The sequence below is a fragment of the Gymnogyps californianus genome, chromosome 27, assembly GCF_018139145.2.
Source record: "Gymnogyps californianus isolate 813 chromosome 27, ASM1813914v2, whole genome shotgun sequence".
In the NCBI taxonomy this organism is placed as follows: Eukaryota; Metazoa; Chordata; class Aves; order Accipitriformes; family Cathartidae; genus Gymnogyps; species Gymnogyps californianus.
In genome coordinates, this window is record NC_059497.1 from 2401390 (window position 1) to 2415701 (window position 14312).

Below are 14312 nucleotides of genomic sequence, written 5' to 3' on the forward strand. Positions count from 1 at the left end.
TTCACAGATGCCTTGGGGCACGGATGTCTGCTGCTGCTGGCTGCAACTGCATCAAGTATATCCCTGCACATTTATTATGTCTGTATAAACACTGGGGAGAGACAGAGATGGTACCACAGAAAAACATCAGTGTACGTCATACATACTTTGTTCAAAGAGCATGCATTCACGTGAAGAGAAGAAAACAATCTTCAGAGGAAAAGACATTTCTGAGCATCCGTGCATGTGGATATCCTAAAAAGCGTTTGTAAAGCCCGTTAGGCTAATTTGACAAGAGGAAAGAAAACAAACCCAACGCTGCCTACCGTTCATTCATCGTCTGTGCAGCAAAGAACTTAGTTTATAAAAAGGATTAGACGAATCATACGAAGACTAGCACTAGCTTGCTAGCTGATGCTTAAAGAAAACCTAATTAGGAGCAAAATCCACCTCTTCGGTCCGCACAGCCTTGAGCCGCACACTGACCGACACCCGTAAGAACAGTGTGCGTGTACAAGAATCGAAAACAGAGCTCAGAAAGACTCCCCATCCAGACTGACATTTCATTGATAGCACCCGTTCCAGCAGACAATTTACTCGAGGGCTACCTAAAGAGCCTGCCAGGCAGCTCATCGTCGGCAGCGCAAGCAGGAGGTGCAGCCCAGCCCAGCCCAGCCCATCGAACAGGCTCCTTGTCACTGGACACACAGCAGCCTCGCCTCTTCGAGGGAAAGTTTACAAACATCCTTCCCCTTCGTTCCAGCCTGGTGAGCATAAGGACCACCGGCAGATTTAGCTTCACAGCCGCTGACGGGTTCAGTACTGTCTTGTAACCCTGCGTACACAGCAGGTTCACGCGCAGCACTCCTCTGGCAGGGAGAGCATGGCAACATCCCGCACATGGTGAGCCCAGGCATCATTAGTCATTTATACCATGACTATTACTAGAAGATACGTCCAAAGTTTTCAGTCTGGTAATTTTGAGGCCCTTTGGAATGGCCCTAGGAAGTTCCTCGCTCTTATTTTCGGAAAAATCAGGTCCCTCTAAAACGTATCAAACAGAAGACCCAAATCTGAAGCTCCGAAACAGCTAGCCGCCATTGAAAAGTCTTGGCTTACAAGTATAAATTAGATAGGCAGCTTAAAAAAAGCCCTCAGCCTGTGTCTTTAAAATGTCAGCAGGCAAAAATTAAACGGGACAAATTCGTGCTGAGCAACAACTCACTTGCTAGACTGATGCAGCTGCTTTTTAAAGCCCTTTGTGCTAAATGAATCTGCTATGTGGAACGGCATCGCCCTCTTACTATGCAAAGGTTGAAAAGTTAAACCCAGTGAACCAAAAGGAATATTGCTAAATGCAAGTAAATCTCTTCTTCTTCTGCCTGTCAAAAAGATTCAAGAATCTCCTGATTAATTTTTCCTTCAAGAAACCACATTAATTAATGAACGGCAATAATTAATGATGGTTGGAATACACCACGAGCAACAACGGGCCAGACTCCAGGCTTCTGCCCCACAATCCGACTCTTTGTGCAGAGATGCAGATTTTATATTGACATCCCTCAGCATAACTTAGACAGGTAGAATCATGTGAATACAGCTTTAGTATCGGATTCCCCAGTTCCTTAGCTGGCATTAAACTGCGCTTCTCTGTACAGCACGGTCCGGCTCCAGACAGCAGAATTTGTGATACAAGACCTTATCATATTACATCAACAAGCATTACAGCATGGCAAGATGAGCTTATTTTTTTACAATGAGGTGCTGTGCCTGAGAAAATGCCACTCAGTCATACACAATCCTCACACAGACTGTCCCATGAAAATCAGTAACCATGGCAGACTGAGCAGGCACCCTGCCTGCAGGCTACACAGCTACACGTACGTATATACACACACTATAAACAAAGACTTTCAAAGAACACTGAAATGTCTGCATGTACGTATTTTGTTACTGTTTTCAGATTGTAAACTTCTTTTAATGAAACATTTGCCATTCACCCACATTAAAACACGTAAGGAAAAAATTCACTCGGTGTTGTCTGCAAACTCCCTGCATGTAACATGCATCGTTTAATCATATAGGTCATAGTTGGAGACCTTTTTATTGCAGCATGATTTCATCTTCAAACTATTCCAATATCCACTTGTGTACAGTAGGCTACCCATTTATAGGTTTCTAATAAAAGCAAATCTTCCTTAAGTGACTATTACTGGATTTCTCCTTTCAGCCTGGGGATAAGCAGGATTCTGGGCTTTAAAAAGATCTCTAGTGGGCTGAATAAGAAAGTGACAACTGAAGAATGTCATGGCAAAACTTCGATATTCTAATTACAGCACGGTTAACGAGAGGAACATTGGTCAGATCAGAGCATTCATCACGTTTAGCACAGAAACACTGAAATCACCTATTCACATAGAGTCTGAAAATTTTCTACTCATCTCTAGTTAGATGCCACAGAAGGTAGTGTCTGGCAATACAAGGTAACTTCCACCATCTGGAAATAATTAATACTTTTTTTTTTTTTTTTTTTTAAATCAAGGACTTTTAGGAATTTGCACAGTCTGTTGCTAAAGAAAATTATGCATTTATTTTCTTTTAAAAATGAACCGAAATACAACTTTAGGAAATATCTGTTCATTACATTTAGATACATAGTTTGAGACTGACTTATTTCCAAAGTGTTCCTTCACAGCGAGTTATATTCACATGCACCTTATATGTTTTCTACATTCTCCACCATGTTACACCTCATCACAATATTTATAATAAAAAGGCTAACCTGTAAATTCTTTAGACATTGACATTTAGTATGAACACCTGCAATGTATAAGAAACCCTGAATAGTAATTTGATTGCACCGAGACAGATGTAGGCTGGTAAAATAATAAGGCACAGTACTATGTATAGGGAACACGGGTTATTCTTTTAGCAACACAGACTTACTGACCTAGTTAGCCCGTCGGCAAGAACTGTATTTGGATTAAAGTCACTGCATCCTCCGAGTACGGGGACAATGTTCGCCTATCCAAGACTGCTCTGATGACCCAAGGATTTTACACGTTACAGTGGGAGTTAAAAAATTGTAAGATATCCATAGAGTTTTAGAACACATAAGGGCTCTTTTATGGGAAGTATGGAGTGTATACATTTCCCCAAACCCTTATCAAATTAATTTAAAAAAAATAAAAAATAAAAATCAAGTGGTATCTGTGATAAGCACTAAGTATAAAAACATGATGTCCAGTTTTCACAACTGCCAGGTACTCACAGCTCCGAGTCCTCAACATATGCAAAAGCTACAGGTTTTTTCATTAAAGTCTTTCAGCACAGTTTGTTTTGAATCTCAGCTGGGTACTGCAGAGAAGCACCGCAGATCTTTCCATATTATTTTGGCTCTCCACTTCCACAACAGTATTAAACCTTGGCAGGCAGGGGATTTGTACCAATCATTTCAGCAGAGATCTCTGGGTGCAGAATCAGCCTTTTGCTTGTATGGCTAGGATTAGTAAGACATTGCTGAGATCATCATGTACGTTTCACAGCCAAAACAGCTATTAGTATTAAACAAGAAGAAAAAAAAAAAAAAAGAAGAGCTGTAGTCTGCAGTGAATATCCCTTTAAAAAGGACCCTAGGTTTATTTCGGAGGTAGTTTTAAAGAAGATGACCATTGCAAAGAACCTCTACTGATAGAACCTCTACTGATAAATTGCTGCTTAAAAAGTTTTCAACTGCATGAAAGTCCTAACAGGTCACAATGATTGTAAGCAATTTCAGATTGAGCAACACACTCACTCTTCCACAACAGTCACCGTAAAGTTTTCCAGTTAGTCCGTTGCGAATTCTTAGGCCACCAGACAACTAGAGTTCCTATTCAAGCTGGATGGGAAGGCTAAAAAACTCTAGTGAAGAGTATCTGTTGTACGGAGAAGATCTCTAGAATCAGGTCAGTGTTGTGAAACAAGCTTCACATTCAGCAGCTGGCGTTAGCAAGATCAAACCTGCAAAGGACTAAAGGCAGCCTGGGTGGGTGTCTGTCTGTGGTACCACGTTCCGCAGGGAAGGAGAATGCTTCACTGTCCCGCTGAGTTCAAATAAAACCAAGTTTCTCCCTGCAACGTGGACAGGCAGATAATATTTGGACCCCAGTGTAAAAGCAATGTGTATCTGTCAGATGTGATGCTCATGCCTTGTCATTCATTTATATAAAAATATTGCTAAACCAAATAACTAAAAATGCAGACAATAAGCAGAGCATGTTATTTACAATACAGAGACTAACAGTGTAGTAAAACAGAGGGAACATTATAAGGAACATTTTAAAACAAGTTTGGGTGACTTTTATAAATGCGATGTCTGTTTTGCTGTAAACCCAAGTAATTTGCATTTGTTTTGTGCTACCTTCCTAGAAGAACATGATTTAAGTTCCAGTGGAACCTCACTAGCACTGGCAGATTAACAAACTCGCAAAGCAAGGAGTTACGAAAAAATAAAAGCTGTTCTGTTAATCTATTTAGACAACTTTAGTTTTATACTACTTTTTAACAGTCTAACCAGTCTCACAACTAATGAAAATGATGGACTTCTGGCGATTTCAGACCTCATTAGTGTTTAGCTTTCCAAAAAGCAAAGCGTGAATTTGGAATTCGGGTGTGAATTTGGAATTCGGGTGTATCTCAGTGAAGACAGCGACTGTGACTGTGACCACCCTTTATAAATGACACCGTCCCACGACGCAGCCCGTGGTCCAACCCTCCACGCGTGGCTGTGGGCAACTCCTACGGTAATTCACAGGGAACTCAACAAGTCAAGTGCTTGCAGGGATGATTCTTCAGCTCTCTCCCAGATACGAGACTTATTAGCTCGCTTGGAGGGCTCTCCCAGTTTGGGAATGCTGTGTCACACTATTCACTGAAAGCAAACATTTTATAAAGAAAATGGGGCTTAGTAACTGGAAACAAAACCAAAATATTCTCAGCTGTATTCCCTGGGTTATAAAGAAGTTCTTTTCAATATAGTAAAAATCTGCTGAGGCTGCTTTCTTTTCCTTCTCACTACCATGGCTATATACACAAGAGCCCCAAATTAGCAAGACAGTTAACTATGCACTTGATTTTAAAATACAGTAGTCCCAAGTAAGATGCAGTCTTAAACATACACAACTCATAACAGGCACCTTGTGCAGTCAGGTCATGCTGACCACATTTTCAAGATCAAAAGCAATGTTCTTGCCAGCTAATTACTTTATCTGCAGTTTTACAGCACCAGCCTTAAGTGAGATTACTGCGTGTACACCAGAGGCTGCAGTTACCTCCCAGTAACTAGTTCCCAGAACCCACAGGAGAATGATTATTCTATATTTGTCATTTTATAGATGAAAATGGTTTAGAACCAACATACTGCTCTGTGTTCCTAAGAGAAGACCTGTTTGTACAGCTCCTAGCACACCAACAGTGTACTGTCTTCTGCCAGGCTCCAGACACTACCATCACTTCACGGTCTCTATATAAAGTGCTTTTCTATGCATCTTTCCCAACAAGCTATTGCTCCCGAAAGGTTCCTTTCTCCTCACTCACCAGGTATATTTTGTAAAAAATGGATAGAGTAAAGGGCAGAGGAGAAAGAAGAATGTTTCTAGCTTCTGAAAATGTGCCACATCTATTAGAGATTCTACTAAAATCGATGGTGTCTTATGCCACTTCCCCCAAAAATCCACTTCCCCGATTCTCCGTTCAAATAAAACTCCACTCAGCCAAACAAAATAAAAAATACCAGTCACGCATTATTATGAAGTGAACCATGAACATACCATACACACTGCTATTACTTGTAGCTGCATGGATAAAGGCTAGACTGTTATTTTAATATTATTACTAAGCTTATTGAATTTACACTTATAAACCGAAAGAACTCAGAAAAGCTACGTACACGAGAACCTCAGTTTAAACAACAGTCCTGGAAAGCGTGGAGCTTTGGCTCTGTCTTTCTGACTTTTTATACAGGCCTCCACCCAGCATTTCACCAGGGCTGTAATTAAACAGAGCAGAGGAGAAAATGCAGCCCCATCTTCTCAGAGGGAGGGTCTTGTATTGAACATGTGGTCACCTTATCTTAAAAATCACCCTGATAATTCCTTTGTTTGTATACTGAGAGTCTCCTTGTTTTAACATTAAAAATCTGCTACAGAGAAACTCATTAAATTTAAAACCTTCTGTTCATAAAAGCTCTAAATTGTATTTAAAATTTTGTTCAGGCACCTGGCAAGAGATCAGATGTTTTTGTAAATGGACTTGGGCCATGTGGCTGCAAGAAGTAACAACCAGAACGAGTTGTGCTGTTGTCATTACAGGTCACACCGCCTTTGCATGTTCTTGGAAGATAAAGGAAGAGGAAATACAAGCTCATATATTTCAAGAATGAGAAAACGTAGGCATCTGTCTCTCAAAGACCTGAAGGAATACGATTAGAAATAAAGCAATTCTTCCCATAACGTATTTTGATTTGGATCCACCAGTTCTTGCACCTTACCAATCTCTCCTGGTATTTCACAGGTTATGCTTAGATTTCAGAGCACGCTTCCAATTATTAGGTGTGCCGCCCCCATTTTCGAGTTAAGTCCCGGGCCTTAAAACCTTTTACTTGTCTGATAGGGGCGGCATGTTTGCTTTTAATAAAAAGAGCTCCATGTAATTCAATGGAATTCACTCAACACACAAAAAAGAAATTTTTAAAATGACCAGAATCTCAAACATGTATATAAACCAGCTCTCTAAGTTCAACACTTTTGTTTTGGGAACAATACAGGAAAACACACACATACACACCCCTGGCAGAACTGACGATTTCCGTTTGAGCTCCAAAGAAACATATAATTGATTCGTTAGCCTTGAACAAACTGGGCCACCCTTGTGATGGACCAGTCCTGATCTGGAATTCCCCTACCAGCTTTCCATAGACTTCTGAGGGAAATATCAAGTGTACAGAAGTTAGTAGTTTTATTTAGATACATCCTGTGTTTCATGGCATTTCTATGCTCCTTCGGAAAAAAAAAAAAATTCAGATGATAAAATTTCAACACCAAATTCCTTTGGTGTCTACATCCCATGGTATTTTTAAAAATCTCAGTCAGGATAGATAAGGGAAAAGCAGCGCAGAGAAATAAAATTCTTCAAACATAAGTTAGCAATTTGCAAGTAAGTTCCTAATGCATTACATTAACACATTTGTGCTTTTGACAATAGACATAAAAACTCTCCCCAGAATAAAAAGAGTTCAGTTGGAGATTAACTGAAAATATGTATTTTAAATCAATTTCCCTTGCTGTCTTAAGCAAAAGAATCTGTTAAACCGTCCTGATAAGAAATAGTTTGATTTCTAAAACAGCATTATTAAATAGCACGTCTGCCAAACTGTCATTGTACTCAACAGCTGAGCTGACCTACCCAGAAATGTAATATGCACCACATTGTGAGTGAAACAATTGGATAAAAGTTAGCCCTTTAAATGTGTACATTTTGACTGAACTTTTTATATTCAAGATTTAGCCTCTAATAAAAAGTAAATCCATTAAAAACCTCTGCATTTAACTTCGTTACACATTATTAACAAAGAATTAAAATACAAGGTATGTATTCTGGAAATACATAGTTCTCTATTAGCTGACCAGTTTGGGTAGCACAGTACATAGAGGTATACTGCCATTGGAGTCGGATGTTAAATTAGCCCTCAGCTTGTTCGCTACGCCAACTACAGGAGGCAACTTGGAACCTATTCCTGTGAAAGAACTTGTATAGCTAGAAATCCGTTTATTGGAGGTTTTATCAGTGCTGGGTGGTTTGGGCGTTCGTTTACAAATCCAAGGGTGCCTTAAAGCTTCGCTCGGAGTCATGCGTGCGGAAGGATCCCAGCTGAGACATTCTTTTAAGAACTCTATAAACAAGGGATCGTCGCAGCCTTTCAGTGCCATCACCCAGTCTTTGTTCCCTGGAGCGCCTCGTATTTTACCCCGGCGCGATCGACTCCCATTAAGGGTCACTCTTCCATCTGCATGTGTAGTTACAGTGCAGTAGCGAGGATGACCCTTAGAGTTGATGAAGTTCTTGGCTCGCTTGGATTGATCTAAAAGCTTCTGAGGTGGCATTCCAAGAAGTTCCATCATACAAGCCAGTTGGTCTCCCTCATCCTCTCCAGGAAAAAGAGGGTATCCAGTCAATAGCTCCACCAGAATACAGCCAAAACTCCACATGTCTATGGGCATCCCATAGCGACTTCCCAGAATTACCTCTGGCGCCCGATAAAATCGAGACTGAATGTATGTGTAGACTCTTTGGTGCTCAAAACAGCTGGACCCAAAATCTATAACCTTGATTCCACTCCTCCCTTGCTGTTTTAGGAGGATATTTTCTGGCTTCAAGTCACAGTGTATGATTTTGTTTCTATAAAGGGCATCCAAACACTGCAGTATAGAGTGAGCAAACTTGCGTACCAGTTGGATACTGAAGCCCTGAAACTTATTTCTTTTAATCAGCTCATACAGGTTCATACTCAAGAGTTCAAAGGTCATACAGATGTGGTTCCGAAAGGTGAAGCTTTCCAGCATGTGAATAACATTCATGCTGCCCGTTTTATCCTGCTTCTTCAGATGCTCCAGAATTCGGATTTCTTCTGCTGCTTGGCGATGGAACCTCTTTTCATTGCGAACCATCTTTAAGGCCAAGTGTTGGTGGAGTTTGTGATCGTAGACTTTAGCAACTTGTCCAAAACTGCCCTTGCCAATGATTTTGAGTACTTCATACCGGTAAGCAAGATGGTCATGAGGCACGTGAATGTAGCTGCCTTGGTCATCATCATAACCACCATTGTTGGGACCACCAATTACTCCTTGCCTCTTTTTTGCAGCTGGACCCACAAAGTAAATTTCAGAAAAATTAAATATCTCTTGCTGCTCATAAGCAGATAACTGATGTTTGTACTGTTTGACAGCTTGCTCTGGAGCTTGGGAAATGGCTTTATGTGCTTTTGAGGAACTACCACCACCTTTAGAAGTGCTTATGCTCTCTATACTTTTATCTTTTGTCAGGGAAGGAAGAGATCTTTCTGAACCAGTAATTCCTGCAGACTGAAGAGTGCTACTCCTTCTGTTGCCAGAGTCCTCAAATAATTGCTCCACTTTGACCTGACTTCCAGTCAGAGGGTGATCCTTCATTGCGAGTTTGTTGCTAGAAACCTACAGATGGGGGGGAAGAAAAAAAAAAAAAAGCTTTATCTTTTAAAGCACAGACTAAGAATAAAATCAATACCACGTAAAACAAAACAAGTAACATCAACAGGTTTTGCATTTCTCTTAGGAACAAATATAAAATGCTGGACCTAAACTAACTCTAAGTTACAAGCAGAGTTACAGAAGGGTACACAAAGAGAATGCAACTTACTGAAACAAGCACTTGCACACATGTAGTGTACTTCTAAGTCCATAAAGGGTAAACCCTAGACAGTCAACCACTCAAACAAGGACACAATACCTATCTCTACTAGTATGCATGTAGTCAGCAAACAGCCGCGGGAACAGCTATGTTTAGCTTTAAACGTGGGTGCAGCAAACACAACCGACGACAGATGCAACTTGCACCTGTCTGAAACATGCAACATAACATGAATGTGCAGAGAAGTGTCAGGAATATTGCAAAGACAAGTGTGCCAAAGGAAGACAAAAAAACGACAGCAGGTGACATAAGGCTGGTGTAACCAAGCTGAACGAGGAGCAAAAGGATGACAGAGCCAGACAAGGTAAACCATACTTTTTTGAAAAAAAATTGTTTTTTTTTCTTTGAAGGGGAAAATACCATCAGATCCACAACTCCCTTTGAAATCACGATAGCTGCACAACTATCTTAAGACAGACTTGGAAGCTTTGAGTAGTTGAGAATATCTCTTACTCCAACTTAGTTGACAGTAGTCTGTAACCACTGCCGCTTACTGCCATGTGTTAAAATATTCACATCTGAAATGAACGCGTAGAAGGTGAGAACAGCACTGTGAAATTTTTCAAGCTTGTCATTTTTACAATTTAGTAAATGCTGAACTCCCTGGAGTTCAGTTCCTTACTAGAACAACTAGAACAACTGTTATTCCCCTTTTCTACTCACTGACGCTCCATGCTGATAGACAGCAGAGAGGCGTTGTCTTATCCTGAGCAACACTGAAGAAGCCATGACTAGAGTAGCAACATCTGTTTTCCATTTTGTCCTTTAATCTAAAAATAAAGATTTGAGACACATGCCAAACCGAATCCCTGAAAACCAAAATAACTACACAAGAATCAAACAAAAAATATAAATAAACCTGCAGATCCACAGCAATAAAATCAAATTCCTTTTTAGTTACATACAATCCAACATCTCAGCACAGTCAGTAAATAAGGGAAGTGAATGTTCTCGCCAAAACCAACTACACACATCTCTTTAAGAGTCTGTTTGTTGGTTGAAATGTTAGCTCTTACTCACAAGCCCCAAAAAATGGGCATTTCCTGCAGAAGTCAGTCCTTATCAATGGTGACTAGGGGCCATCGGATATATCCTAAGTTCCACTACTCTGTGTCCTATCAACCCAAAAATACAGTGTACTGTAAGAGACACGCCTTTCCAGAAAGTCTGAAATAGAAAAACAAAGCCCAACCCTGGTAATTTAGAATAAACGCCTTTTTCTCGGAGTCTGGCTGAACCTCTGAGATAAGAATGACATATTTTCAGAACTGGCTAAAAGACTAGTCAGTCCAGCAGACTCAAACAGTAAGTTTACAAATAAACAGAGAATGTAAGGACAGAACAAGGTTCACACTTGTTTGTTTTCTGAAGTTTCCAGGGGGGCAGGAGAGAGGGGGAAAACCAAAACAAAACAAGCCTGTCCTTCTACAGTAGGAGTCTTATTTTCACCTTTGCAATCAAAACTCAATATTCTTCCTACATGGGTTTCAATTGTACGCACAACAGAAGCAGCTTTTTATCACTGTGATTCAGAATAGACACAACTGCCACCCTGACGCAGAACATTGCTGTGGCAGTTTGTATTAGCAGGGCTCTGCGGAGCAGCCTTCTCTAGCTGGATGAATGAATTACACGCCAAGACTTCAAAACACGCTACTGTATTGCAGAAATGCTACTTATTACACAAATCTCTTTCAAGTATTTTATTTCCAAAAAATGGTGTTAACAGTCTGAATGTCATCAATTGTAGCAACATGATAAAGCGTGAAAGCCTTGCAAACAGTGCTAAATCTACATATTTTCTATTCAGGAGCTATAGCAACTCTTCTAATGCTGCTGTCTGTAGCAAACATTTTGTATCTTCGAATCCCTAAATAAGCAAGGAATTCATTATTCCATTTATCCTGGAACTATTTCTTAATGAAGAAACTATGGCTTTGGGTCTGAAACCCGACTCAACAGCCATTCAGTAGTAAGGACTACATTTTCATTCTTAGAGGACTACCAAAATCACTTGCCACATGACGGTCAGACACAAATATAGATCAATCTTAACTTGAACTCAGAAGAGCTACACTTAAAGTCAGATGACTTCTGGGTAACATCAGCTTTCTTTCAACAGCTTTCTTTTACAAATCACAGGCTGCACAGCTTTTTTTTATTATAAAGTGCTATTAGCAGCCAAGAAATTAGACTGACAACACAAGCAGCACCCTGTTGAAGATTTTCACCTACTTACAAAACTTCATTTTAATTGAGAAGGAAACAGTTAACCCAGCTCCTACACAACTGGTTTTGCAAAAGTGCATCAGTTATTTTCTGAATACTGAATTAAACAGAGTTAAACCCATGTATTCTCAAAGCAGAGACATTTATGTTCTCTTATAGCTAAGATGAAAAGAATGGACAGCTGCAAACATCAAAACTCTTCAATTCTCATGTAACATTACATCGTAATACAAAAATCTTGCAAGAAGGAAACCAAGTATCACTTAATTCCAGATACTTTCCCATTAAGATTGAGCATCATTATTTTCGTCCTTGCATGCTTCATCTCAGTTCCTGCTCGCAAGATACCACTAAGGTTGTATTTTTCTGATGTGTCATCATGCCAAAACTAGGCATTTTATAATCCTTAATCTTGCCTTAAGAAGTTAACAGGCTTGATGGCCAAAATACAGAGGAAGAATAAGATACATCAGTGAAACATAATATTCATAGTTATATTTGTATTTAACTAGATAGTTCCATTCTACTGATTTCTGTTCATTTATGAACAACTGAAGTTACACTACAACTTAAACACTGCAGTTTAAAAGTTCCCAAGTCCCTGCAAAAAAACCCAACCCACTACTCTTCAAACTCTACTACTCAACAAATCTCTCTGTTTCTTCTGCTCTCCCTCAATATTGCCAAAAAGGGAAAACACAGACCCATGCTACTGAGTTTGCTCAGCGAACAGCACACACCAAATTAATTACTAATATCTGTTACAATAAATTCCCACAAGGTGATGATTTTCAAATGCATCTTACGCAGCGAAATGTCTATTTTCACTTTTTAGTGAGTGGGGTTTTTTAAGCTCAAGCTCCTTCACTTCTGCCAGAATTCAACAAGAGCCAAAACACATTTAAAAACCATAAAAAGGTCAGATCACCGTACAGCTAAACATGACCACTACTGCTCAGTTGAATCAATTTAAGGAAAGATCTCATAACTGCACATCTGCTGAGGAAACACTTATGAAGAAGCACGTTAACACCTTCAGTCCATAAAGAGCTATTTTGCTAGCAAACGAAGTGGCAGATAATGCCAAAGTTTTCAGAGAAGAAAGATACTTTTGTAAGATGTTTGGCAGTCATGCAAACCCACGCTGCTCCTTCTGCTGTTCGTAAGTACTTATCTCTCGGAATTTTCATGAGGGAAACTAAAATGGAAACGTGCAAGAGGTAAAGCAAAGCATATGTGGATTTACATACTTATCAACATACAAGGTGACATGACAGAACACTTCAACCTTTCGTAAAATAACTTCCTTGATTAAAGCATAAGCTGACGATAGTGAGATAGGATTTCTGAGGCTGCCTAGCAAGTTCTGCATTGAACACAATACCACATCATTTTTATGCTTAGTAAAAGCAATAATGTTAATAAGCTACTACAAAGCTGCAACATCCCACTTTTTTAATTTATTCTCTATAGGTAGATATCTAACTCCTTGATAGTTCTCACTGCCACACAACACAACGTGAACACCCAGACGACTTTAAAATACTCACATTAGATCTTCCAAGGGAAGGAAGTCGTGAGGGGCTGTGTTCTTCATTTGTAGACTCTTGGTACCTAATTTGATCTATCCTCATATAGGAGTCATATAATCCATCTCCAAACCTGGCTGGAAATGTCCCATATACAAACCAGTTAGCCACAACAATTCATGTTGATACAGACAGAGAGAAACCCTGAAATGCATCTCACCTAGCACATTTTAAGTCTGTAAGATCATCGGTTCTCGTTCATTTATTAAATGATCTTTAGAATTCAACTATGACTATATTTTTATACCACAACAGAGCGCAAAGGTCTTGGGAAATCTTGATTTGTGATACTTTTAATTTAGAGCTTCTCTTTTTTTAATCAACTTTTGCACTGCAAACATATTCTTAGGAAACATTAACCAACATACTCCCCGTTTTCCCTTAAGTAGGATAATCCCCAACTATCCTCACTGAGAACAACAGAAAACAAGCGTACACTTAAATACGTGATAGGACTATCCTTTAAAGTAGGCTATCCTTTAAAAATGATGTGTGGGAATTACAGTTAGCAGATTTGCTGCAAGGGGGGGGGGGGGGAAGGTCGTGTCGGTTTGCACCGTAACTGTTGGCAAATACTGTTAAAGAACTTAAAACTGCAACGTTTAACGCGACTGACTCCGCACCGGAGCTCGGCAGCTTCGCAAACGGGAGAAACCAAGGGGGGCAGCGGGGCGAGGCGGGCTCCCCGGCCAGCCCCGGCCCTCCGCCCCGCGCTCGCCCACGGGCCCTCCCCGAGGCCGCGGCACCGCTCCCCACGGGACCCCGGTGGCTGCCGCCCGGGGCGCACCGGGGAGGGCCCGGCGGCCGCCTCCAGCCCGCTCCCGCCCGGCCCGGCCCCGCGGCCGCCGACCTCACCTGCGCCGAGGGGCGCCTCCGGCTTCCTGCCCAGCAGCATCGTGGCGGGGGGGGGCGGCCCCCATCCCCCGCCGGGCCCCTCACCGCCGCCTGCCCGCGCTCCGCCGTCCAGCGCTACCGCGGCGGGCGGCGAGGCTCCGGTCAGGCTGCGGCCGCCCTGCCCGGCCGCCCGCCACT

At 41.0% G+C, this 14312-nt stretch overlaps 1 protein-coding gene across 3 annotated transcripts; it reads right to left on the reverse strand.

Moving 5' to 3' along the window:
- Nucleotides 1-6627: 6627 nt before the first annotated feature.
- On the reverse strand, nucleotides 6628-14200 carry DYRK3 (dual specificity tyrosine phosphorylation regulated kinase 3). Of its 3 annotated transcripts, none has more exons than XM_050911509.1 (3): nucleotides 14136-14200; nucleotides 13242-13353; nucleotides 6628-9206 (listed from the first exon to the last, which is right to left on the reverse strand). In XM_050911509.1, the coding sequence occupies exons 1-3, from the start codon at nucleotides 14198-14200 to the stop codon at nucleotides 7635-7637; spliced, it is 1749 nt and encodes a 582-aa protein (XP_050767466.1). In that variant the 3' UTR covers nucleotides 6628-7634. The 3 variants fall into 3 exon arrangements, with proteins under 3 accessions (XP_050767466.1, XP_050767467.1, XP_050767468.1); XM_050911510.1 differs by having other exon boundaries at nucleotides 13242-13357; nucleotides 14136-14192; XM_050911511.1 differs by lacking the exons at nucleotides 13242-13353; nucleotides 14136-14200 and adding an exon at nucleotides 10368-10451.
- Between the last annotated feature and the right edge of the window lie 112 nt (nucleotides 14201-14312).